We start from the raw sequence: 25,862 nt of genomic DNA, 5'->3' as shown, positions 1-25,862 counted from the left end.
GCAGGAGAAAACAGAAAAGGATCCTGTCCTACTTTTAGTTGCTCTTAAAGAAATGGGCGTTCTCCTTCCCAGTAGAAAGTCAAAGCATGAAAGATGCCCAACATGCAAGTGCTTGGAAAGGAAAACAATCAAATACATGAGTTAATTTAAAGGAAGAGAGAAAACCACATACCCTCCCAGTGGCCGATTATACAGTGAAATGGTTGCCAGATCTGCCAACTGCAAGTATTTTACAGGACACACTTATTCCTTTCATTCTTTGAAGACAGGTGCTGACAACTGAGCTACAGTTCTCTCTGAGGTACACCTCACTTCAAGTAAAAGTCAATCTCCGATCTATGTGCATATCTTTCTGTCTCTTAAAATTTATTCTGAGCTGTTCAGACTGGCATCTTCAACCGCATTCAAAAGCTCTATGGAAGCTTCCAGAATGACTTATGGTTGTCTAGCAAAAACACATCTGGTGTTTCAGCCATCCGTAGCACAAAGGATAACATATATACGAGTATAAAAGCACTCCTCAGAAGCCTCTTGAAACAGAGAAGACCTATCAGTGGGGATGCAATCTAACTGGAAGCAGATAGATCACCCCTCAGCACATCAGCAGTGAAGCTCCCATGCTTACTAGTGCAAATACCATATCAGGTCCCCTTGAGAACACACCATTCAGCTGCGACCTAGTTTCCTATACTACATAGCGCTCAATTTCTGTAACATCCAACTCAGGTAATGCTCTACATTGTTATTCAACTCTTAGCCCTCTGCAGAACAAGTCAGTCTTGTGTGTAAAGCAAAGAACAGATCCAATGGAAAAAACAGATCAGCCGTCATGTAACCAGCCTCTGACAGGTATAAAGATTGTTAAAGTTATGCACACAACTTTAATTTTTACATTTCCTAATTTTACAACAAAACCCAGATTTATGAAAGATTTTGTCTGTGTGCAGTGTTAAACAAATAATCTGTAAATACTTGATACACAAGCTGAGAGAGAAAACTGAAAATGTAAAAGATTGCTTTGGAAGTTCATGTTTTCAAATATGTTTTCAGTAACAGAATATGATATTCTATATGTAGAAACAGAGAGACAGCTACAAGAGATCAGACTCTTTGTAACCTGTTTCTAACAGTGCCCATTGCTAAACAAAACTAAACTAAAATTCAAAAAGGAGAATACTTATATCTTAATTCTGGAAACACCTACCTTGACCTTTCCTCAATCAATACTTTTTTGGGTGCTCTTGACAGGGAAGTTTTATTCCTGCATCTATACTTGTTGCCACAGAAGGAATATATTCCACAACTTACTCCTGGTATGAAAAAGTACTTCCTTTCTTTCCTTTCAATTTCATAGGATTCTGGGGTCTGTGAAGCAGTAGTTAATCAATCTCTTTCCACCTTTTCCACATCACTCACTGCTTTCAAGATTTCCCACAGCCAATTCTTTTCCAAACTAAGCTGCCCTTCCTGTATTTAATTTTCTTTCACACAGAAGTTGATATTTTATTATTATTATTATTATTATTATTATTATTATTACTACTATCTCTTTTTTTCATCCTATTAAATCCACTTTGAGCTAGGGTGACAAGAATTGCATGACTCAAGAAGCAGATATACTGCAGAGTTGAAACAACATAGTGATTTTTTTAAAATTTTCAATTCTTTTATATTTTGCTTGCTTTTCTGAGTACTTCCCCCCTTTTAAAAAAAAAAAAAAAAAAAGAAAGAAGGAAGACTAAGTAATTATTAGGCACTGTGAAATTAATAGCAAATTACAATTTTCCAATCATGACGAAACACTAATCCCCTCCCCCCCCACAACTGGTCAGGAATATTTGATAAAGTTGTCACAGCAAAAAGAAAAAACAAAAGCAAATCTGGACCTTTCAGGTTGGAAAACTCAATTTAAGAGAAGCCAGATGAAGCACTCTTCTACTGCACACGTTTAGTACAAAGGCTAAATGAAAGGATAGAATACAGAGGGAGGGTTATTAAAACTAGGAAATCACAATAACGTTGCAAAGTAGTTATACTTAATACCAACTTTTGAATGTAACTCTACATAAGATTAGGCCTGTAGTGAATTATATGGCATAGCCTTATCTTTAAAGCTACCTGAACTAATTGCAGGATGTTTAGCCTCCCTTAATATACTTCTCCAGTTCTCATTTCCATGAAGCAGCAAATGCTCCAATCAGCTCACATATTTTGCCTCTGAATTCTCCTGCCTCTTAGCAAATAACAAATGACGGAAAGCCTACCACTGCTAAATCTTTCTCTTCCCACAGCGCAAAAGGAACAGCAAGTAAAGCCCCAACACCACACGAACGATCGTGACTTACCATCTGAAATTTTCTTGCTGCTGAGATCTCTTTCCAATTTGGAAACGGGAGTAGAAGAAAGGCGTCTTGAAGAAGACACTCCTTTGTGTGGTGGCGTTAAGGGATTTTTAAAGACATCAACCTGCCCAGTGTTTTTAATGTATTTTTCACCTCTTGGACTGCTCAGGCGGGAATGCTGGGAGCTGGGATTATCCTCTAGAAGTTCATGCTGCGTAGTCAAGGGGGGTCTACCAACAGCAGACTGTACAAGTAAAGGGGACTGCATCTTTCTTGGCGTTCTGCTTGCAGCCGCCTCCCGCATGACTCTGTGTTGGTAGTTCCTGTAGGCTTCTTCCAAATACTCTGCCTCTTTTTCTAGTTCTTTTATTCTAGCTCGGGTTAGTGCCACACACTCCAGGTCAGAATCCGGAGAAGCATTGCGCGGCTGCAACTGCTGACGATAGCCAACTGCTGGCACAGTGTTTACCTTCATCATGTCGGTCATAACCTGATTCTTCAGGAAAGCGCTATCCACATAGACATCATGAGGTACAATTCTGTCACCAGTGAAGTCAAGGACAGAGCGATCGACAAGCGAAGGCTTTGGATTCCGATACACTTCATTTTCCAGAGCTAAATGATAGCAGGAGAAAGCATGTGGCAGTAAAGAGTGAGAGCAGAAGACCCATAAGGAAACAGAAACAGTAAAACACAGAATTTAAATTCCAATTTGATCAAAATCATTTTAACATGGTATTGGCTTAAATTTTGAGAATTTAGTGGCTTGATTTAAATGTATTTTTAATATAGTTGCGTAGCTGCAAACTATCACTGATATTATTTTTTAATATGCAATTCTTCCATGTAAAACTACCTGAAGTATAACGCTACAATGTTATTTCTTAAATTATGTTTAGATAAAAAAAAAAAAAAAAAAGAAAATGTCACCACGTTAGACACATTATATCAAATCATGCTGTTCAAGGGTGAGGGACACATGGCAGGCTGCAAGTTTTAACAGTTTCCTTCTATTTAGATCAAAAAAGGAATTTTGAGAAAAACAACATAGATAATGTTGGTTTTTTTAAAAGAGTACTTCTCCAACATTGTCAGTTAAACTGAATGTTTCAGGGCTCTCCGCTTCTTGGCTTGCACATGTATGCTTAAGCAAGCCCAAAGGACCAATCCATAGGGCTATATCTTTCTCAGCACAATTACAACCTTGTTTTTATTCTACATAAATGGTTCTTCAATGACATCCTTTAACTCTGATGCAAAATAAAGGTCCTCGCAGTACTTTCAGTCATTTAATTAAAATATATATTTTCTATTCTGACGTTAAGAAATTTCCAACTTCAAATTGCACCAATAATTGTACCATATGTAAAAATGTACAAATTGGTCTAGTGAATAATATAAAGTACTGCATATGCTGAACTATGGTGCAACACACACTGTATGTAATGTATAATCATTGAAGAATTCAATTCCATATTTTTAGATTAAATATACATCCTCAAACTTTTATTGAGCATACTTGATACTAGTAATTTGACAGACAGGCATCTTTAGAACTACATTTGTTCAGTAGCCTGAATTGCTTTACACAAGTGCCTCTCTTTATCTAATGCATACACAAGATGCATAAGGTACCGGCCTTGACAGCAACTGTTTAAAAGTTAGATTTAAATTTGTAAGGTATTCAATACAATTTCAAATTGATTATTCTTATTATGAACAATCAAGAATCAAAATACATTAATACACAACTCGCCTCCTAGAAAATGGTGATTATGTGATCACCAAACATTTATGTCTTCATACTGAAGAAAAACAGGCAACAAAAACATGCAAGTATTCAGGAACTGATGTTTGCCCTTCCTCCCAAATGTTTGTTTTCTGAAAGGAAGGGAAGTTGTCATGAGTCTTCTTTTTAAACTGGGCTTTTAAATAGACTTTGATTTTAAACTTGAAATCTACTCACTGGCGGTATATTAGTTCTATGCAACTGCAGCTTTTTTAAGCTTCTGGAAATTCTTACACTGGTTAGGTAAGTGAATTTCACAAAGGACTGGTCTGGTGTAAGACACAAACCTGCCTGTGTTTGTTTCAGCTGCAGTTTCAGTTCTTCAACATGCACATTTAACTTCCTGATGGTAGCTTCGGAGTCCAACAGTTGCGTCTTTAACTGGGCACAACGTTCAACCTATAGGAGATCAAGAGAAAAAACAAAAACTAGCATAATTCAAACAGAAACAGTAACTTAAACTGGCTGAATACTTGTTTCTAAATGTTTTTCAGGTCCAATCAAGCCACATATGCATAGTATCCTATTGAAAGTCAGTGCTGACAACTTAATGACTTGGAAAGATTTACTTTGGTTATGTTTGGTTGTTTTTTGTTTTGTTTGTTGATTTTTTTTATGTGTTGTTTTGTCTTCTTTAGAGATGTTTACATAAAAATAAGCAGAGTACAAACAATCCCCGTAACTACATGCTAAATCACCTCCACAGGCACACAGATAAATGTGAAAAAAATGACAGAAAGAAGAAAGGATTCAAATTATTAAGAAAGAATAATTTACCTCACTTTGTAGCTGCTTTTCCAAAATCTGCCTTTGACTTTCAAATTCGTCCAGTGCCAGCTTCCTAGAATGTTCCACTCTCCTCAGCTCCACTTGGCAGGCCAGGTGCTCCGCCGAGGGCTGGGACAGCCCTGACCAGAAAGAGAAATACCAGACACTCAGCCGTACAATAACAAGTGTGCACTTTTCTACATCATACCCCTTCTAAATGTAAAGCTGATTTGTTTTCAGGAATATAGCAAGGCTTTTTTTGAATAAAGAACTTAGGGACTTTTTTGTCTTCCTTTTACAAAGGACCAAAATTTTTGTTGGCATAGTCATCTAAGAACTAGACCCAGACTGTCTTATTCTGGAAGAAAAATACATATCTTTACCTTACATAACTGAGTGTACATCTCTAGCATAATCTCAAAAGCACATAAAAAATACTTGGTATAACTATAGTCAGGAAAGCACTCAAAACCAACAATGCAACGTTCTTTTACCATTATCAACAATACTAATGCTATGGTGAGAAATATTGCACTGCCTTTTTCAAAGGGTGAAAGGGATATTCATATTATTACAGCTACCACTTAATTCAGGATTTCTACTATACATACATATTAAAGAAAAGAAACTTATATGGTCAAGGATTGCCTCATTTTACACAAACATTAGTTGGGATTTAATGCAAACTACTAGTAAACATAATACAAATGTATTTTAGAGAAAATTTATTTCTAAACAAATACTTGTAGGGAAACATAAGCAAGAAAATTACTAAATCATTCACACTGACTGTCTCGAAGATGCTGATTCTCATTGCGAGTCTCATCCAACTGTTGCCTAAGTAGTTTATTCTGTACTTGGAGCTCCAATTTCTCCTCCTTTAGCAAAGGATAGTCTGAGACCTCTTTCAGTTTTTCTGTCAACAACTGATTCTGTTTATTTACCAACAGAATCTGCGCCTTCACTGACTCCAAATCCAGCTGCAGATAAAGAACAGTTTAGAAGCTTATGAACTATTTTTTATTTCACTTTTTTAATGTACCTCAAATGCACTAATTAGAATATAGCTTCTTTAAATTCATGTTTACAATTACCTCAAGCTCTTTTGTGCGTGATATAGCTTGCTTGAGTTCCTCCTTTTTTGAATTAACAGCAATGGCTTCTTCATGTAAAAGCTGTGCTTTCTCTGCAGGAAGGATTACAAATGTTGAATTAAAATTAGTAAGAGTATTACAGTGAAAAACTGTATCAGCAAAAAACTGTTTAAGCTGCTAATCCCCAAATTCAATTTAATTCAAGACATAAAAATGACTGAATGTCATACACACTCCTTCAAAATTAAGTAAATCACACTGTGTGTCTATATACATTTGCATACATATACTCCTTTAGAATTAAGTGAATTAAATTCATATGGATGTGATACATCATTTCTTTCACATCATGTCCTTAACTAAAAAGTCTAAACATGTTGTCTGTCCCAGCTCTCTTCCTCAAGCTCCAATTAAACATCTTATGCACAATAAATGTAGAAGCTGGCAACCATTCAAGGGCACAGTACCAGACTGTACCAGAGTTCAATTAGAGAATGAATGAGCCAGTGTGACTTCAGGAGACAGGAAACCGAAACAGCAAAATGCTTCGCAGCCTCTGTGTGAAACAGCAGCTCATGGTTCCCACTGCATTCTGAACAGCAAGGAGTTGCTGACCTGTCACTGGTTCCTGCTACATGTTTCCAAAAAATCTATTTTGATTGTTTTTCTGTTATATATACCACTGTTACTGAACACTGTGGCTCTTCAGTAACAACAGTGTTTTGATAGAACTTTGTCTCTACAGTTTTTACTAACAGGTATTTTATTAATCTCAGAGAGGTGGTTACCTTTATTTTTTTTCTCATCTTCTGTAACTTTATTGGTTCTGGCTACGTATTCTTCTTTTAATTCAAGCTGATATCTAGAAGTAAAAAGAATTATGCATTCCCGAAGTGTGTGTCTGCACACGTGTGTGTATTTGTGTAAATTCCAGTCTTTCCCAGGCTAAACTACAAATCACACAATCATTTATTGACAAAACCAGTTATTGCAGAGACACTGAAACGTTTGGAAATGGCCCTGCCAATCAGCTCATCCAACCACCCGATCCAAAAGCAAGACTACTGCCAGCTCTAGAGAAGGTCTGCTGCAGTTCTTCCCAGCCAAGTTTTGAAAACCTCAGAGGATGTTTATTCCAACACATCCCTGGGTCACCTATGCCACTGCTGCACAACCCTCCAACAAAACTTGTTTCCCTATGTCCAAGCTGCATCTCCCAAGCCACAGTTTACAGCCCCTGCCATATGAATCACAGAATGTCCTGAGTTGGAAGGGAACCACAGGAACCAACTCCAACTCCTGTCCCTGCATATGACAACCCCACAGTTCACACCATGTGTCTGAGGGTGTTGTCCAGTCTCTTCTTGAACACTGCCAGGCTTGGGGCCGTGACAACTCCCTTGGGAGCCTGTTCCAGTGTTCCACCACCCTCTGGGGGAAGAACCTTTTTCTAATGTCCAGCCTAAACCTCCCCTGGCACATCTTCCTGCCACTCCCTCAGGTTCTATCGTTGGACACCAGAGAGAAGAGATTAGTGCTTGCTCTTCCTCCTCCACTTGTGAGGAAGCTGTAGACCATGATGAGGTCTCCTCTCACTATCCTCCAGGCTGAATAAACCCAGTGACTTCAGCCACTTCTCACCAACTTCATAGCCCTCTTCTGGACACTCTCCAACAGCTTTATATCCTGAACTAAGAGGTCACATCTGATAGTCCCATAACTATCCTGACAGACCTTTACTAGGCCCTCTCCACCTCCTTCATGACTTTTTTGAACTGGGGAGCCCAAACCCAGGCATGGTATTCCTAGCACAAGCTTCACCAGTACCCAAAGGGGATAATAACTTCTCTCAGCCTGTTAGCCATGCTGCTACTAATGCCACCCATCATGCCTTATTTGCCAGAGCGTGCTGCTGGATCGCAGTCAACGTGTCATTCACTGTAACTCCCATGTCCTCCTCAGAAATGCAGCTTCTCAGTCAATTCCTTTTCCCCATTCATACTACTTCACTGGGATATTCTGCCCAGAGTGCAGAGCTTTCAGTTCTCCTTGTTAAAATTCCTAAGGTTTATGCTGGCACAATCCCCAAGCTTATCAAAGTCTGGCTGAAATGAAGCTCTGCCATTTGTTATGGAAGCCACTCTCCTTAATTAAGCCTCATGTTCAAAGTTGCTGAGGATGTACTGGGTCATCATCCAGATCACGGATGAAGGTGTTGGACAGCATGGGTCCCAGTACTAGTCCCAAGGGCTCTCTGCTTGTCATCAGCCACTAGCTAGACACTGTGCACTGCCCAGGCAACACCACGATTCACAGCCCAGAAGTCATCCAACTTTAATGTTCACTGTTACTTGAATCTACAGGAGCTAAGAAATCTCAGCATTTTTTATGATTGGGACTTAGATTATAGATGTTTTCAGATATTGCCATATTCAGCCTTTTGCATTCTTGCAAATGGCCCAGACCACTAAGATACTTCTCCCAAATATGGCATTTAATGTTTACCATAGAAATAAAAAAAATATTCATTTTCTAATAAGCATCATTATCTCTATACAATAAATAGCAGCTCTTTTTGACTTTTCAGCAAAGACTTGGAACAAAAGGACAGGGATTTTTTTTTGAGCATTAGCAGCATGCCAAAAGTATTTTGTGTGTTGATAAAATAAGATCAGCAGCAGTTCATCCTTATAATAATTTGCTTCTCCTCATGAACCAAAAGCACTTTACAAGCATTCTTTGTAACTAGTTGTTATGGGCTAGATAAAATAAGATACCAAGGCAGATCAGTTAGTTGCATTTCATTGTTCTCTGACAAAACCCTCAGATCTACTCAGTTTCAGGGAAGGCATCATTTTATCAAAACCTACTTTACATCTTTCCTCTGTAATTTGAATAGACACACTAACACAGATAATACTTATTGTTCACTGGCTTGCAATAAAAAGTAATGATGCATCAGTCATTTGTTTGAACTGCCTAACCGGAAGACCCTTTCATGCCATTGAATACAGACAAGCAATAACATGCTGACAGCACCTGCCTGCATTGAAGCATCAAGTGACTCTTGAAGCACCAACTGACTAAGGCACTCCAAGGAAGTACAACAGCAAAGCTGGATATATGCGCTTAGCACCCCATATGCCGCCACAGATTATGTCTTTCCAAGCAAATTATTTGAAACCACGTTCAAGCAGGTGGCAGTCAATAAGAATCCCTCTCCAAAAACAGCGTTAAGAGCCATTTGACCTGTACAGTGGGCTAGTGTGCCTCTCACCTTCTTTCCAGGAAATCTGTGACATCTCTTTAATGCTAATTTCACCTCCATGCTTTTCTGCATTCATAAAATGGTCGGTTCTTTTAATAGTGGTCAAAGAAAGTCACCAATACTGCTTCATGTTCTCTTATCTAAACATACAACTAATGTCCCATCTCTTTCCCAAGTAACAACACAGAACTACAACAATATAACTCATAATCAAAAGATAATTATTTTCTATAGCAAGCTTTTTCTGAACCTGACAAAATGTTTTGTCTCACTAGCAAAGAGCTAAGAAATAATGTAGAATTCAAGCTGATTAAATCAAAAAGCTGAGTGCACATTCTCAAAGTGCTTGCTTTGTTACACTTTTCAAAACAAATCCTATAGAACTTATTATTCTGTTTTCATAGGAAGTAATATGTGTCCTACTAGAAAAAAAAAGAAAAAATACTTTAAGAGTTCCGTCTTAAGCTTTTGGTCATATGTGTCCTCTATATTCTTCACAGCAACCTCCCGACGTCGAAGCGCATCATCGAAAGCTTTATTTTTCTCTTCCTGAAGTTTCTGAGTGCTGAAATATTCATAAATATACAGACAATTACAGTTATAAAGCCACAACTTTATGTTTTCAGGCACGTTTTAATAGCAGGGTAATGTGCTTGTTTGGAACACTGTAGCCATTTAAAATTATTATCGGAATCTGTCATTATAATGCATGAAGAACAAGGAGATGTGACACAAACTAAATTGTCCTATTTAAAATCCAGTACCAATCAATTATGCAGCTATCCAGGGTTAACCCCAGCTCAGTTTCCCACACCAGAAAGCCTTCAGAGGAGACAGTGCTGAGCATGCTACTCTACCAGCACCCTCTGCTGGCTTGTTAAAAAAAAAAAAAACCCAAAGCCACAAGTTTTTATTAGCAGGATACTGCTTTTGCTATAGAAAACAGATGACAAAGTAATTACATTAGGTAGTACCAAAAACCAAGCCAAAAATGTTTTAGTCATTTTTTGTTTAACCAAAGAAAACCAATCTTACTAAGGACAAGTTCACAAAAAAAAACACAACAAAAAAAACACAGGACTGAAGAAGCAAAATGGCATATACATGCTTTGTGAGTGTTAGGATTACAAACTGTGTTGCTTGTGGGGTTTCTTGTTATTGTTTTTTGGTTGGTTTTGTTTGTTTTGGGTTTGCTTTTGTTTTTGTTGGAGGAGAGAGGGTGTTTGTTTGTAATTTAAGTACTTCAAAACAAATATCTGGTTCCTTGTGTCCAAAGATATGCTGCAGTATTTTGGGCAGATGAAGTAGAATAGGAAAAAAAAAAAGAACCTACCTTTTGCATGGGGTAACTAGTTGTTATGGGCTAGATAAAATAAGATACCAAGGCAGATCAGTTAGTTGCATTTCATTGTTCTCTGACAAAACCTGCTAACCTGCTAACAGAGACAGTATACAATACTGCTCAAAATGGAAGACATAAATTCTGGGATATATAATACATTTCAATGTCATAGAAGCAGCAACATCTGGAAACATGCTTTCAGACACTTACACTTCAAATGCCTCAATTCTTTGCTTCAGTTCCGCCTCTCTCATCCTTACGACTTCAATATCTTTCAGTAGACTTTGTCTCTGAGCATATACTTCCTTTGCTTCTATCTGAATCACAAAATATTATCTGTAGTTTTACTTCATGCTTTATACAGGAAGCTACTATTTAACACATTCACACTTCCAAGGATCTTCTTCAGGAATTGGTCCTACTCCAGTAAATATTATTCATATAGTCTTAATTTGAAATAACATCGAGAATTGATTGTAACTATTTTTTAAATTCCCATTCTCCTTTTTCTCTGAGTAAAAATGTTTTCGATGGGGTCACTACTGGCTACCTCTAAACAATTTTATTTTAAGAAATAGCACTGATTAAAACTTACGTAAAAGGAAAAATAGTTTTAAAAAAATTACAAAATAAACATGTTCAAACACATGGATTTTTCTAATAAACAACAGTTTTGTATGTTCTTCATAAAAACAAAATTGAAAAAATAAATGCCAAAAACCCCTGATAAAATTTAAACTGCAACTGAGTCAACCAGCAGTCTTTCAGGTTTCAGAGTTTAATTTATAGAAATCAAACAAATTGTAAAAGGAATCCTCCAAGTGATGAACATGCTAACCAAAAGTAATACATCGTCTTCTTAATAAAAAAAAAATACATTTTCTTGTCCTTAAACACACAAAGCATTATTTCTCTCCAAAGAAATCATAAGTGTCTAAGAAGAAAAAAATTATGATCTGGCCTTATGGGTGCTCATATCAAGTTTGCAAGTCATGTGCATTTGATAGTGCTGAAAGACTTTGCTGCTGTTCCTGGCACAAAAATAGGGCAGTTTGTCAAGCTGTATTTCCTGGGCACAAAGTTATAGTCCAAGAAAGATCTGAAGGTAGATCTCTCAAAGATAATAGAACAGTTTAATCAGCTCATTGAATCATTTTGTACTAGATTAAGAAAAAATATTTGGAACTTTACCTCTTGCTGTTTTTGAAGCCTCTCAATAGCATTCTTTTCACGAGAAATCAAGGCTTCAGACTTCGCTTGATGTGTCCTCTCTAACTCATGACGTAGCTCTGAGATTTCTTTCTGGGTCTGCACTTTCTCCTCCATTTTAATCTTTGCTATTTCAACTTCTTTAAAATGTTCTAGCTTTTACATAAAGGAGAAAGAACAGGTTAAATAGGACCATCTTCAAATTGACAAAGAAAATCCCTCCTCAGATAATTCTAAATTTCATTTAGAAGTTCTTGCTAGGAAATGTATGATAGTTCGATGAAAATAAATTATCGTGCTAGAAGTCTCTTAGCAGCAGATCCTATTTACATGTTTCACAGAGTTTTCATGTATTTCTATAGCATCACAAAGCAGACCCCATACAAAACTAATAGCTTTAGACAAGAGCAAAACAGAGGCCTATGAAGAAAAACACACTGCAGAAGTGATACTCTGCTTGCAATTAAGGAATGGCCACACTCTTGAATTCTTGCTGTGACACTGTCTCTATTCTCACCTCTTTCCCAAAGAATCGCTTTTCACTGAGGATGCAAGAAATGGCAGAAGCAGACCCATCCTGGGTCACTCAGGAACAACAGAAATTATTTTAATTCACTAGGACAAAAAAATAAGCGCTGAGCACGTAAAAAAAGGTGGAACCTGTAATTTCACATAAAGAGGTTTACAGGAAGAAGTCCTGACTCACAGATTTCTTAGCAGAACTGAGAAAAAAAAAAAAAAGTAAATGCATACAAACAGGAAAGCATGGATCTCGCAACTGCACCGAAGAATCGTATAAAATATGTCTCCATACAACATGCAAAGTGCAGTATATTCAAGAACAAAAAGGGTTGTTATAGAGAATTATAATAAAAAATTGGAAGACAATGAAAATAAGCATACAAGAAAAAAAGTGAGAAAAAAATGAGCAAAAGAATAAAAATAAAATTATAGAAAAACTGTGAGACTGGAGAAAAAAAGGAGGTAAAGAGGGGGAAAAGCATCTGTCAAGCTACACAGCAGCAATTCACGCCTCTCAGTTGCTATGCACTATACTGAAATGAAAGTTGCAAAAAACTAACAGGGAAGGAAAACAAATAGTATGATTAAGCAGAGTAATTGTTTCTCCATAAAACAAAATAATCAAAGAGCAATTAAAATTTAACAAATTAAGACAAGCGAAATAACATTAACATTCTGTTCACATTTAACAAAAAAGAGAAATGGACAATCTATACATAGTCTGTCATCGATATTGGATTAACAGCCTTTTGTGTTCGTTGTAACTCACTATTCAGTCTTGTCTTTCAATTTACCTTAAGTATTAAAATTTTGTAATGTGCAAAGTCAAAATTAACGAATGTCTCCTTCAGATTCAATGATTAGTTGTACCTTTTGCCACATTTCTGCTTGAAGCTGCTTTTCTATTTCTTTTCTATATTCATTCAGTTTTACTTCCAAAGATTCATATTTCTGATGTTGAGGATAAGAGTCTGCAAACTGTTCATCAATCAGTTGAAGCTTCTCAGCTATAAAAAGAGCAACACATCCATCACAATTTAAAATCAGTCACCAGGGTTATCCTGCTGAAAACTGGAGGAACCTGTCTCTCTGGAGGAAGTTCCTTAGTTTACTTAAGTAGCACTGGCATAGAAAGACCTGTGTGGTACAAAACCGAGGCAGTGCAGAAATGCCATTTATCAGCTCTGTACCACACAACATATACCTACGAGGAGGCACTTAACTGCATAGGCGCTATTTGAGGTATTACATAGTCATTCATTCTCTTTATCAAGGATGGACAAGACTTTTCTTTCATATTCAACTCTTAGGTTTTTTGTATTACTAATAGCATGCATATTATAATTCAAGAACTCCCAATCTATGCCTAACTTTCACTGAAACACTATCATAGAAGGAAGGAAGGCAGGCATTTACAGATATGTTTTCCAAAACATATTGCAGCACATAACATTTACAGTCCATCTAAGATGTCATAGTTCTTACCTAAATGCCTAAGAAAACATGAATGATTAAAAAAGAAATAGTAACAGGACTTTTGCCTTATTTTTAAAACAGTTAGGAAAACAATGTACTAGTGATAGGTATGACCTTTATTTATTATTACTTTAGGATGCATTCAAGTAAATGACAAATGAATACCATTCATACAATTTATAAATCCATACCACTTACCAATATGAAAAGATTCAGGGAGACTTGCCTGCAGAGGCTGCACTTACCAAGAGATTCTCTGTAAGGAGGCACTGAGGTTGTCTGCGTTTCTGTGTCATGAGTTTCCTTATTCAGATGATGCTCTGTAAGTTCCCTTAAAATCTGCATAAGAAAACCTATCAAGATCCAATATATTAGTTAGTTCTGATTTCATCTCAAAACTGAATTTTTGAGCCTGTAGTTACTGTAGTCATTTTCACTGTACAAGTAAACCTATTCAATTTATAGAAATAAACAAGTATTTAAATTCAAAACTATACCAGTAGACTATTAATGTTTTTATTATAACCATATTCCAGTCTACCTCATCCTGCAAAAGATGTCCTTTTGCAACTTTTCCTTTCATGCATTTCTCTTTGTCTCTTTGACCTCTGAGGTCATATGAAACAGTGGATTATTACTACTTCAGTTACAAGGTCATTAGGCAATGGTGGTTTCTGAAGATCAAGCTGCTTTAGGCTATACAATATACCTCTGTTTCATCACACAGACATTAAGAATTATTCACTATATAAAACAATAGAAAGTCAATTAAATCTTTAACTAGTTTTTAAAGCACTTTATGCAAGCTAATAGTCAGTTACAAACACAAAGCAAGATCTGAACTTGCCAAAGTTAGCATGAAAAGCTTCCAAAAAGCATTCTACTTAATTACAGATTATTTTAATATTTCTAATGCTCAAGTCATTTATTTTGTAGGTGAATGTCAACACTTAATCCACACGACAAACATGAGATGGATAATCCTGAAATACAGTATTAATTATCCTGCAAGTTTCAAAATCTTACTGAATCTGTATTATTCTACACCAAAGAACACTCAAGAAATTTGAACTTCTGTTGCTTGCATCTTAATAAATGTGAAACTGACACGACTATCTTTCTCCACATCACGTATAAACATCTTGTACCTTTATTCTCCTGTTGAGTTCCCGAAGTCTGCAAGAAATAAAAGATCTTTTAGACATAAACATTTCGTGACAACTGTAATTTAAGGTTATTTTCAAAGTCAAAATAACTTTACCAGTGATGTGTAAAGACTAGATTTTGAATTGATCCTCATTAATTGAAGAAGATCTTGCATAGTCCACAGCTTTTGGTAAAAAAAAAAAAAAAAAAATTAGAAAAGGATAACTATTTAAAAAACATTTCACATACGTAATGGATTTTTTTACTTAACAGTTGTAGAATTTATTCTATTTGAGAAAGATCTATTTATTGCCTTGTAATATCATTTTCAGAGGCCTACTGTTCTAGTACTACATTTACTTAGCTCCATTACCCAAGACATACAGCAGACAGTATATAGTTTCATGACCAAATGAAGCTGTGAAAGAGCTTTGTTTCCTTTCCACCCTGGATACATGCTCTTGCTACTTCCCTTGCCTCTTTTCTTGATTTATTCTACAAATCAGATGAGCTCATTAACCCAAATCATGACTAACTACTCACCAAGTCAAAAAATTAATTTTCAATTAGAAACAACTTCACCCTATCTCATATTCATAGAGGACAGAAACAAAGAGAGGGCAAGGACTGCCCTTTTCAGCCATGGCTTGTAGTCAGCTTACACTGACCTTGAACCACACTTTCAGGGAACTGAACGGCCTGACAGAAGGCTAGCTTTAATCAGGACCAGCTCCCTAAGCAGTCTGCCACACAGCCTCACAAATGGTCATGCCAGGCTGCAGCTGTACGCAAAGCAAGCATGAGGTTGAGAGGCTTCTGCTACATCTTTCCAGAACAGCATCATCAGCTTATTGCCAGTTTAAAGTATTCATGAAAATGGCCTTGAATATTCAAGTCTTTTATGGGGATGATCACAACTATCACAACAGGGGAATTTTTTTTCAATTCTGTTGGAATATAACAACCCTCAGAAAGCAAAGCTCCTAGAAGTCTTAAAAAAGGTTCATTACTGAACTTACCTTTTTCTTCTCCAATCCACTTTCTGGAAAGAAAACAGAAAGTGAATACTCATAGCCACATCTCTGGAGATGATCTGCCACCAAACTGTTGGAAGCTGTGATCAAAAGTGAACTGTCACCATTTGGAACAGCCTGTGGCTGAAGTTCTCCACTTAAAATTGGGTGCATTAGTTCATGGATTAGCTGGTTTCGGAGCTGCGTCTGATACAGAAAAGACATTATATTCTCAGTTTACATGTTAGTCAATGAGTTTTTATTTTCCAAAATTCACAGGGAGTCTCATTTGACTTGCGCACCTTATATTATAACCTACATAACAGAAACGGACAGGTTAATTCTGGCAAAAATTAGAAGAGAACTTGGGACACCATGCCTTTCTTCAAAACACTTTAACGGTATGACTTTTCCTCAAGATGTATTAAATACAGGACTGAAAAGAAATATTGTTCTCTGTCAAGAATTCATATAAACTCCACTCTAGTACCCCCAATTTCATTCATAGATCACTGATTTCCTGTTCGCATTCTCAGTGGCTTAAATAAAGCCTGTCTGATGTGGCCTCAATTTCAGGTGTACTTGGAAAACTCACTAGTCTTCTTCTGAGTCTCATATCAAGAAGCTGCTGACACCATCACAAAAGCAGATGGGAAAAGAACAGGAAATTCAACATCTAATGTAAATTATTTTGTAAGGAAGTTAAAGCGTACTATTCAAAAAAGCCTACAGGCACTAATAATAACGAAATTGCATTTTTTATTATTTATTTGCATTCTGTGAGTTACACCGGGCTAAATCCCTGTCCCTATGGGAAAGGAAGACAGAAATAGGTTGTCGTATGTCCGCCATTCAGCACAGCTGTAGTTCCAGATCCACCAGCAGAGGCCAGGAGAAAGTTGAGAGTATTCTCATTAGAAGACATAAGAGTGCTTGCAGGAATCCGTAAGAAACCCAGCTGTATTAATTCTTGCACTCAGAAAAGCTACAAAATCTTTACTACAATGTATAATCCTCTAAACAAGGCAAATAAAGCAGGAAAATGGACTTGCCAAAAACAGCATGCCACCTGAAAGATTATTAGTTAAGTCAAACAAGACAAGAAATAGTTCAAGCATTGCAAGCTTGGCATGGAAATCACTGAGGGAGAAACAAGTTGTACCAAACAGGGAATACTTGCCCAAAAGAGTATCAGTGGTATTCTTAAAATATACATCTTGATTTTTTTAAACTTTATTGAACTTGACATAAAAAGCAGAAGCTAAAAAAAATTTGTTGGTAACATAAAGATGTGTATAGAAGTACAAAAAGATCGAGACGTCATAAAAACCACAATTGAATGTTTAAAGACTAGCAAAACTGAAACTGCCTGAAATACAACATTTCAGCTTTTAAAGCCTGATTTGAATTTCTGCTATTCTATAACACAAGGGATTGACTGTTTGCAAAAAGCAAGATGTGGATGTGTCAACCAAACAACTTCTAGTACTACAAACATAACATGCCTCAAAAAGAGATAAATGCAGCCTTCCACAGACTTTCCCACAAAAAACAGGGAAGAATTAATACAATTCTAAATTTTGTCTGGAAAGCTCACAAAAATCATGATTGACCTCCTTTTAAAAAAGTGGGAAAAGACTTCAAAGTGATGCAGAAGACTACCAGGATAATCAGCAATGAGTCTACTGCACCTTGACTTGCTTAGCATTGTAGAACAGAATACTGGAGAAAAGGTACAACTGCTGCCTATGAAGTCATCAAGAGGAGCAACCTAAACTGAAAGATACTTTCAGCACAATAAAGAAGGTCAGAGCAACCATAAACAAACCAGGCCACAAATCAGAACAAAATTTCACGCTTGAGCATAATCATTCTAGAACACTCTCCTCAATGAGCAGACAAGGAGAAAAACAGCTCAAATAGTTTTAGAACAGAACTGGAACATTTCAGGAGGTTAATTCACATAGCATATTTAACAATAGACTCTGCGATGTAAGAGGTCTTTTCCACTCGTGTATTCTTATTTATTCATTTCTTCCCTGCTTAAGTTTTTTCTCAGGCATGGAAATTTTCAAAGACCCAGAATAGGCTCTTTAACCTTCCTGAGAAAGACTCTGAAACTAATCGACAATGAAAAGCACTTCTGTTTAGGAACAGCCTTATTTCTGGGAAGAACAAAAGAAAAGGAAGAAAAAAAGAAAGGGAAGAAAAAAAGAAAGGGAAGAAAAAAAGAAAGGGAAGAAAAAAAGAAAGGGAAGAAAAAAAGAAAGGGAAGAAAAAAGAAAGAGAAAAAAGAAAAGAACAGAACAGAAAAGAGAAAAAGAGAAAAAAAGTAAAAAGGCACTGAATACACACTAGGCAGGGGCAAAAATAATACATTTGGGGAGAGCGGGAAAAACATTTAATCAACATGACTCTCCCTGCTTTCAACGTAAATAGTACAGTGAATCACAGGTAGCACCCACTGAAAATAAAACAGACCTTCAGTGTGTCCAGCACACCTCGGTTCTTAAAAGTCTGATACAGCCTTTTCCTGAGTTCATCTTGGGACAGTGCCTCCCTTTCAACTGAAGCCATCCTGCCCTACAACACCAGTAATTAAAAAAAAAAAAAAAAAAAAAAAAAAAAAGAGAGAGAGAGAAGAAAGAAAGGGAAAAAAAAAAAGTCATTACTGACTCCCAACCCGATCCCCGGCCAGCAGCGCCCAAGCTGCACCCGCCTCTCCCTCCCGCAGGCCCCACCGTTGGCTGGGGCTGCCTCCCCCTGCCCACAGGGACGGCAGCAGGCCCGGCCTGAGCCCGCGCCTGGGTGCTGCGCCTCCACTCCCCGGTTCCTGCCTAAGCAGCGGCGGCGGGGGCCGCCCGGGGCTCACAGACGCCGCCACTGCAGGCGCCGCTTCCGTGCCAGCTCCCGGCGGGCGCTGAGGCTGAGGCGTCACGGCGGCGCCGGATGCTGCGGCGGGCAGAGAGGAAGCGCTTCCGGCCGGCCGCTGGGAGCCGTTGGAGGGTTCGCGTCGTGGGGTAGGCGGCGGCCCCAAGGCGGGCCCAAATCCCCCTTTCTCCCTCGTTTTCTTCCTCCCTCCACCGACTGTTCCGCGGGCATCCCCGGCGGCGTCCCGCCCTTCCCCTGGAGGCGGCAGCCCTGGCGGTTGCCCAGGGGAGGCCGGGCGGGCCTCTGGGCGCTGGGGCGCGGCGGGGGGGGCCACTCCCCCAGGTTAACTCTGGAATCCCTGGGGAGGGAGCTGGGCCATGGGACTGTCCTACGCCCGCTGTGTGCGGGGGAGGACGGTGGCTGCCGTCTGCCACCCTTCCCCTTTGTGCTGATAGGGCCCCCAGGGAGAGAAAGAGGGGACATTGTTCAGAGGCAGGTACGCCGCGTTATTTCACGGGACCCTTGCCGACCAGGTCACTGGGAGGGCTGTTAGGAGTTAAATCATCGGGCAGTTGTAGAGTAGGAGTTTTTAGGTAGTAGCAACTAGATTTACTTCCAGGAGGTGTTCCACTTTCTAAGTATATTTCCCCCACTGTCGTTCCCCCCCCCCCCCCCCGCCATTTAAACGTAAATGTGCATGCCTATCAAAGTGTTTATTTCCTTAGCCCATGGTAAATATGAATAGGAAGCATGTTGCCTGTTTTCAAGAAGCATTTTCAGATGGATTAAGAGTTTGTATATAGACTCATGGGTAAAGCATGTCTGTCTTTTTTTTTTTTTTTGTAAGGAACACTATATTGAAGAATGTCTGGAAGTTTCTACTTTGTGATAGTTGGTCATCATGATAATCCCATATTTGAAATGGAATTTCTGCCTCCTGGAAAAGTAGAGTCCAAGGTGTGTTTTTTCCCCTGTGATACTGATAATATTACAGTGTGTTTGAAGCATGTTAAAAGTGTTACTAGTATCTGGTTTTTTTTAATGGAAACTTTGTCGTAAGGGGTAGAACTCTATAGTTCTTGAGTCTCTTACAAATTTTTTGCCAGACCATACTAGTTTTTTATAAAATATTGTTTCCTTAAATGTTTGATGCTGTGTGGTGAAGAATATATTGCTCTTATTGTGTAAAGCTTTTATAACTGTTTATTAGCTGATGCTGTTTACTGTCATTCTCTATTTTAAGGCAGCTGTATACAGTATTAACAAATCTATCCATTGTGATATTACATTAGAGACAAGACTCAGAATAAAAGTGTATGGATCTGTGAGTGTGTCCAAATATGAAAGTATATGCAGTTACTGATTTGACCAGCATGATGTCATCTGTATTTTGAATTAGTGTCCCACCAAAAAAAAAAAAAAAAAAAAAAGAAGACTAGACTTGGTGAGTGTGAGGATGTGTCAGATAGTGGAAAAATTATTTTTCTCCATTCTCTTAACTGAATTAACTTGGCTTGAGTAAGCTTCTTGTCTGACTGAGGTTGTAATACTAAATTTTCTCCTAAGAGAGAATCTAAGCTTGATATGTACTGATGGAGAGCTAGCAGACATTGATTTGTTTTGGCAACTATCACTTCTGTTTCTGAGACATGCCATTTAAGAGTGAATTCAGTGCAGATGCACAGCCGCCTGAAGTAAGTGGTTTATGTAACGTACGCGGTAAATCAGCATAAGCTTTTGCTCCTTAAACTTCACTACTTAGTCTCTTCCTCAACGTGGTTTAATGAAACTGGCAAAGCTGTTAATGCGCTGAGCCAAACTTGATTTGGGGGAGAAACATAGTGCACTGAGAGGTGTGAGAGTGGCATTAATAGCATCCTTGTAATGAGAAACAGTGCAAGACTATTTATGTTTCCAGTCCATAGAAGCTAACAGTATGGCTTAGTCCCATGTTTCTTCTTGGCAGATGTATTTCGGTGTTCCAGTTCAGATACAAATTAAATGGCTCTTTCTCCACACAGCTCTCTTAGTGTTAGGGCCAAATGCTGTGATTATGAAGGCCATTCGTGGTTTTTATAGAAGAGGTGTAATTTACATCTGCAAACATATGTTTCATACCAGTTGCAGGATGTTTTTCTGCACTAGGCTCTTATGAAAAAGAAAACTCCGAAACAATTTAAAAAATCCCATGTTTCTCGGCAAATAACCTGAAAAAACAGAATCTTTAGGTGAAAATGTTATCGGCATATCTGTCTTCTGTATCTACTTTCCCCATCTGTGCCCCAACTTTTACACATTTTAACCTATTAATCAATTTTTGCCAAATTTGGGAGACATTATGGTCCAAAAAATGCTAAATTGCTGTAAATTTAACAAAAAAAGTGGCTCGAGAGTAGAGAAAAAGACTTATATCAGGGCCTCTGTTGTGGAATAAGTTTGCAGCGGGAGATCACCCAGTGGTAAACAAAAGAATTCACACTTGAATTCATTTCTGAGCCATAAATATAGACTTTATTGGTTTTACTGCTATCAAGACTTTTTATGATGACTTTTTTATTATGACCTTTTTTCTCCCTTGAAACCAAGTAGTTTCATTTCATTACAGGATGACGCATATGTGGCAGATAAGAAGGGTATATGTAACTTTATGTAACTTGAGCGCTAGTTGCTTAGCAACTTGAGCAAATTATTGTTTATATTTCACTCCTTTCACTGAATTACTAATGCTCTGTCTTCTGGAAATACATTAGGATGATCATCGCCATCTCAACCAGTTCATTGCCCATGCTGCTCTTGACCTGGTAGATGAGAACATGTGGCTTTCTAACAATATGTATCTGAAGACTGTGGACAAGTTTAACGAATGGTTTGTTTCTGCTTTTGTCACAGCTGGACATATCCTTCTTTTTGCCAGAAAAGGACATGTTAGATAAAATTAGTTTGGAACAGATTTCTCTGGCTATTCACCACTGTTACTGCTAGAGAGACTCACCAGCTTCAGGATGAAGCAAGCAGGGAGGCACAGTGTTTAAAACTGGGACCACTTGGAAAGGTGGATTTTTCATTTTGGAGGAGCTGAAATAGCCTAATGAAATATGGAGCTCGAATGGAATAAAGGAAAGAGGTATGAGAGGATCTGAGCAAGCTTATAGGATTCTCTGTTCCCATCCCTTGGTTAGTGGTAGAGAGGAGAAGCAGAGATAAACATGTTTGGTGTCACGACTTGATCTTATGCACAGGTAGTCCTGGAAGTGTTTGTTGTGAAACATTTGTTACACGTAGCAAATAACATTGCATGTCATTTTAACTTTGGGGGTACATGACAAAGGTGCTGAGACTGTCATCCGTATTCAGAATTGTGTAGCTTTAAAAAGAATAAACTTGAATAGAGAGGTGATTATTTTCTAGTAGGGAAATTTTAAAATATAAAGGTAATGCTTTCTAAATTTCAGTGCTCCACTTTAAATGCTTCCTCCTAGTCACTGGTATTTCATGTACAGCTAAACATTTTAAGTATATGCAGAATTAGGTGGAAATGCTTATCTCAGGATATATTAAATGTCTCTCTTTGTAAAAGTTAAATTTTCCTTAATTGCTTTACATATGAGATTTATAATGCTTCACGATGTAAGGCAAGAAGACGGAATTAAGAACTTCTTTAATGATGTATATGACTTGTATATAAAGGTAAGAACCCACTTCTTATGGTCTCAATGTGGTGCTTTTAATGCGTTCTCTCGTACATGCTCAGGCACACCTGTATTAGCTTGTTTTCTCGTGGAGGCCTGTGTAAGTGGAGGACCGCCCATGCTGTCCACATCAGCCAGAGCTGATAATGTGTGACATAAAGGCTGTACGTTCCATTAACAGAACAGATATTAAAAACTATTACAAACTGTGATATTTCAGAATTTAGCTTCATTTTAGTCCAGTTAGTCCAGTGTCACTAGTGGTGATAATGAAAGCACAGACCTGTTTTGCAGAACCCTGTGGTGGAAGTGCTTTGCTTTCAGAACAAGAAGCCCATGTTCTGCGAGCCTGATGGTACTCCCACTAGCTGGGGCAGCACTGGTGGGAACAATTGCCATTTTGGCCTTCTACAGGGACTCAGATGGTGCTGGTTTCCAAACCAGAAATTTCCACTAGTGTCATGATGGATTTGTTCAGAGGAGCGGGAAAGACACGGACCTGTTGGAGAGGGTCCAGAGGAGGCCACAAAGGTGATCAGAGAGCTGGAACAGCTCTGCTGTGAGGACAGGCTGAGAGAGTTGGGTTTGTTTGCCTGGAGAAGGCTCTGGGAAGACCTTATTGTGGCCTTTCAGTACTTAACAGGGGCCTATAAGAAAGACGGGGACAGACTTTTTAGCAGGGCCTGTTGCATTAGGACAAGGGGCGATGGTTTTAAACTAGCACAGGGGAGATTCAGGCCAGACATGAGGAAGAAATTTTTTACAATGAGGGTGGTGAAACACTGGCCCAGGTTTTCCAGGGAGGTGGTAGATGCCCCATCCCTGGAGACATTCCAGGCCAGGCTGGATGGGACTCTGAGCAACCTGATCTAGTTGAAGATGTCCCTGCTCATTGCAGGGGGGTTGGACTAGATGACCTTTGAAGGTCCAACCCAAACTATTCCATGATTCTACTAAGGGATGGGTGTGCACATATATGGGGAGAATGTAAGGGCCTGGAAAGCAAGTGACTGTTCAGGAGCTTCCTGCTTGTAAGTGGTACTAAATAGGCTGAAAGCTGACAGTAGTTATCTGAAGTAACATTTTCCAGTACTGGACATTGTGCTTATTGATGAGTTTTTTTTCTTCTCTCAGTTTGCAATGAACCCATTTTATGAACTCAATTCTCCTATTCGATCCAGTGCCTTTGAAAGGAAAGTACAGTTCCTTGGGAAGAAACACCTTTTGAGCTGAATCAATACATTTCCCAAGCGAGTGCTTTTCCCATACTTTCCTGATTATTTGAACTGTATCTCTTCTGGTTAGTTCTGAGTGTGTTTGATATTCATCTTCTGAAGATAAATTGGATGCTGAAGCAGCTTTTTTTTCCCCTGATACAGATAAGAACAGCCAAGCTTCTCTGGTTAAAACATGTATCTCAAGAATTTTCCTTTTATGTGCTATCAAAACTAAGTTTAATAATGTCAGGGGCTGAATAGTTTTAAACTGGGGCATGTGGTTTAAAATGTGTATGCAAAATGTAAGCCTCTTACACAGGATGGGAGGAAATAAGATCTAAACACAAAAGACATCTCCAGTCATATGATTTAATGTGAGCAAAAGGGAATTCTTGATTGCTGGGCTTAAGAAGTTAATTTTGTTATAAACCTTTCTACTTGCAGTCCTTTGCTAGAGAACGTACTCTGAAGACTAACCAGACTAACCTTACTCTTAATGGTATTAAATCACGTCTATATTAATATTGTAATGTGTAATATACATATTATCAATTGCTAAATAAAAAGAAAAGAGGATGTATCAGCAAAGCTTTGTCTTCAGTATTTCAGGAAGTTTTGAGGAAAAAAACATATAGTTCCACAGCTTAAAATTGCAAATATACCAGATGTTTAGTGCAATATATGTTTTGCTGCACGGTTGCATCAATTAAATGAATTTGTAAAGTAGATCAGAACAGCTATGTTTGCCCTAATTATAATTAAAACATGGAAAAAAACTAAACTAAATTTACATGTTTAAACTTGGTTCCTTCCATTACCTCTGCAAGTGCTGAAATTATCTTTTTGAAAATATATTTAGAGTAGGACCTTTGAACCATGAAATTCTATTTGTTGAAGTTTCAGAAAGGCATTATTTGGCCTGTCTGGATACTATTCTACTGGGAAATGTCGTTAGGGACACTTTTGCAAAATTTACCATCATTCCAAAACAGTAATTTTTAAATGGGTCATTTGACATATACGTACCTAATATTTTGCTTGGTTTCACAATTTTAAGTAGTCCATTTCCTTTTGCAGCAAATCTGTATAAGCTATCTTCTTGAACGTTTTTTTATATGTCTGAAAAATAATTTCCAAAGGAAGTGGCATGCTGTTCTAGAAGTACTTTTTGCACAGTCTGTATAATCAAGGGGACCACATTTGTATGTATGTGCTTTAAATGTGCTTTAAATGTATAGTCAGTCATTATTTCTTTGTAATTTATACTTACTGCTGAACTGTCACTGTAAAATATTCCATGACAAAAAGAACATAATACAAAGGTTGCAATATTTACCTTAAATAAACTGTGGAATGATGCAGCATGAATGCCTGTTGAGTATACTTGAAATTATTTAGGAGAAAACTGGATGATCACAGTAAGGCTACCTTTATTGGCAGGGGGTCAAGTAAAGATGGGAATACTTGTATTTGCAGTTTTTATGAAATAATACTGCAATATTTATAATTTTGATAATGCAATGTAATCTTATGTACATCAACTGATTTTTTTTTTCTATATACATTAAGGTAACAGAAGCACACTTAAGGTAAAGCATTCTCATTCATATGCTAAGGAGGCATTGAATTAGAGCTGTTATGTTGTTTTCTGCCTTTGCCCCAGTAGCATGATGGTTGGAAAAGCACTAGCAGTTAAGGTTCACGGAGGAAGTAATTATGTTAAACAATCATACATGTGGCAGTAAGGAAAGTTTTGGCAAAGATAAAGGATTAATGCTCTGAGTTTCCACCACATTTAGAAACTCTGGATTTTTGATAATTGTATTCTTTTCTGCCAGCACACAGTAGGAACTTAGTTATGTAAAATGAAAGCATTTGATCTCTTGCCTGACCTCTGAAGGCAGCTAGCTAAACAGTGCCTGTTCTTATGCCCACATAGGTTTTTCCCCTTCTCCTGTGAATACAGGAATCATAAATGTGAAGTGCAGTCTTGTAAGTCCATCCAGGCTTTATGAAAACAGACTGCTACTGGCCACAGGCAAGGGAGAACTATGTGCTAGCTCATGATATTAATCATGACAGAGTTTGCAGTGAGGAACATTGTCTCATGACAGAA

General features: G+C 37.9%; 2 protein-coding genes across 9 annotated transcripts in view; one reads left to right on the top strand and one right to left on the bottom strand.

Annotated features, from left to right (window-relative positions):
- Positions 1-18,879, bottom strand: part of OFD1 (OFD1 centriole and centriolar satellite protein) — a 33,421-nt gene extending 14,542 nt beyond the window's left edge. The window contains exons 1-17 of one of the 7 annotated variants that reach the window (XM_082054345.1): positions 18,711-18,862; positions 18,451-18,552; positions 16,095-16,176; positions 15,976-15,998; positions 15,072-15,140; positions 14,959-14,986; positions 14,056-14,163; positions 13,205-13,341; positions 11,795-11,968; positions 10,814-10,920; positions 9,707-9,826; positions 6,782-6,855; positions 5,994-6,085; positions 5,690-5,879; positions 4,909-5,039; positions 4,419-4,530; positions 2,346-2,957 (exon numbers count right to left, since the gene is read on the bottom strand). In XM_082054345.1, the coding sequence (XP_081910471.1) occupies positions 2,346-2,957; positions 4,419-4,530; positions 4,909-5,039; positions 5,690-5,879; positions 5,994-6,085; positions 6,782-6,855; positions 9,707-9,826; positions 10,814-10,920; positions 11,795-11,968; positions 13,205-13,341; positions 14,056-14,163; positions 14,959-14,986; positions 15,072-15,140; positions 15,976-15,998; positions 16,095-16,176; positions 18,451-18,546 (2,155 nt within the window). In that variant the 5' untranslated portion in view covers positions 18,547-18,552; positions 18,711-18,862. Of the gene's footprint in view, positions 1-2,345; positions 2,958-4,418; positions 4,531-4,908; positions 5,040-5,689; positions 5,880-5,993; positions 6,086-6,781; positions 6,856-9,706; positions 9,827-10,813; positions 10,921-11,794; positions 11,969-13,204; positions 13,342-14,055; positions 14,164-14,958; positions 14,987-15,071; positions 15,141-15,975; positions 16,177-18,450; positions 18,553-18,710 lie in introns of those variants that run through there. The other 6 variants (XM_082054343.1, XM_082054344.1, XM_082054342.1 and 3 more) reach the window with 6 other exon arrangements.
- Positions 18,880-18,930: 51 nt separating this feature from the next.
- On the top strand, positions 18,931-25,108 carry TRAPPC2 (trafficking protein particle complex subunit 2). Of its 2 annotated transcripts, none has more exons than XM_082054437.1 (5): positions 18,931-18,989; positions 19,688-19,797; positions 21,591-21,739; positions 22,446-22,527; positions 23,664-25,108. In XM_082054437.1, exons 2-5 carry the CDS (start codon positions 19,705-19,707, stop codon positions 23,760-23,762), a joined length of 423 nt encoding a protein of 140 aa, XP_081910563.1. In that variant the 5' UTR covers positions 18,931-18,989; positions 19,688-19,704; the 3' UTR covers positions 23,763-25,108. The 2 variants fall into 2 exon arrangements, with proteins under 2 accessions (XP_081910563.1, XP_081910564.1); XM_082054438.1 differs by lacking the exon at positions 18,931-18,989 and adding an exon at positions 19,014-19,336.
- Positions 25,109-25,862: the final 754 nt, after the last annotated feature.

The sequence above is a fragment of the Streptopelia decaocto genome (assembly GCF_964273445.1).
Source record: "Streptopelia decaocto genome assembly, chromosome: 1".
Lineage (NCBI taxonomy): Eukaryota > Metazoa > Chordata > Aves > Columbiformes > Columbidae > Streptopelia > Streptopelia decaocto.
This window is presented reverse-complemented; position numbering and strand designations above follow the sequence as displayed.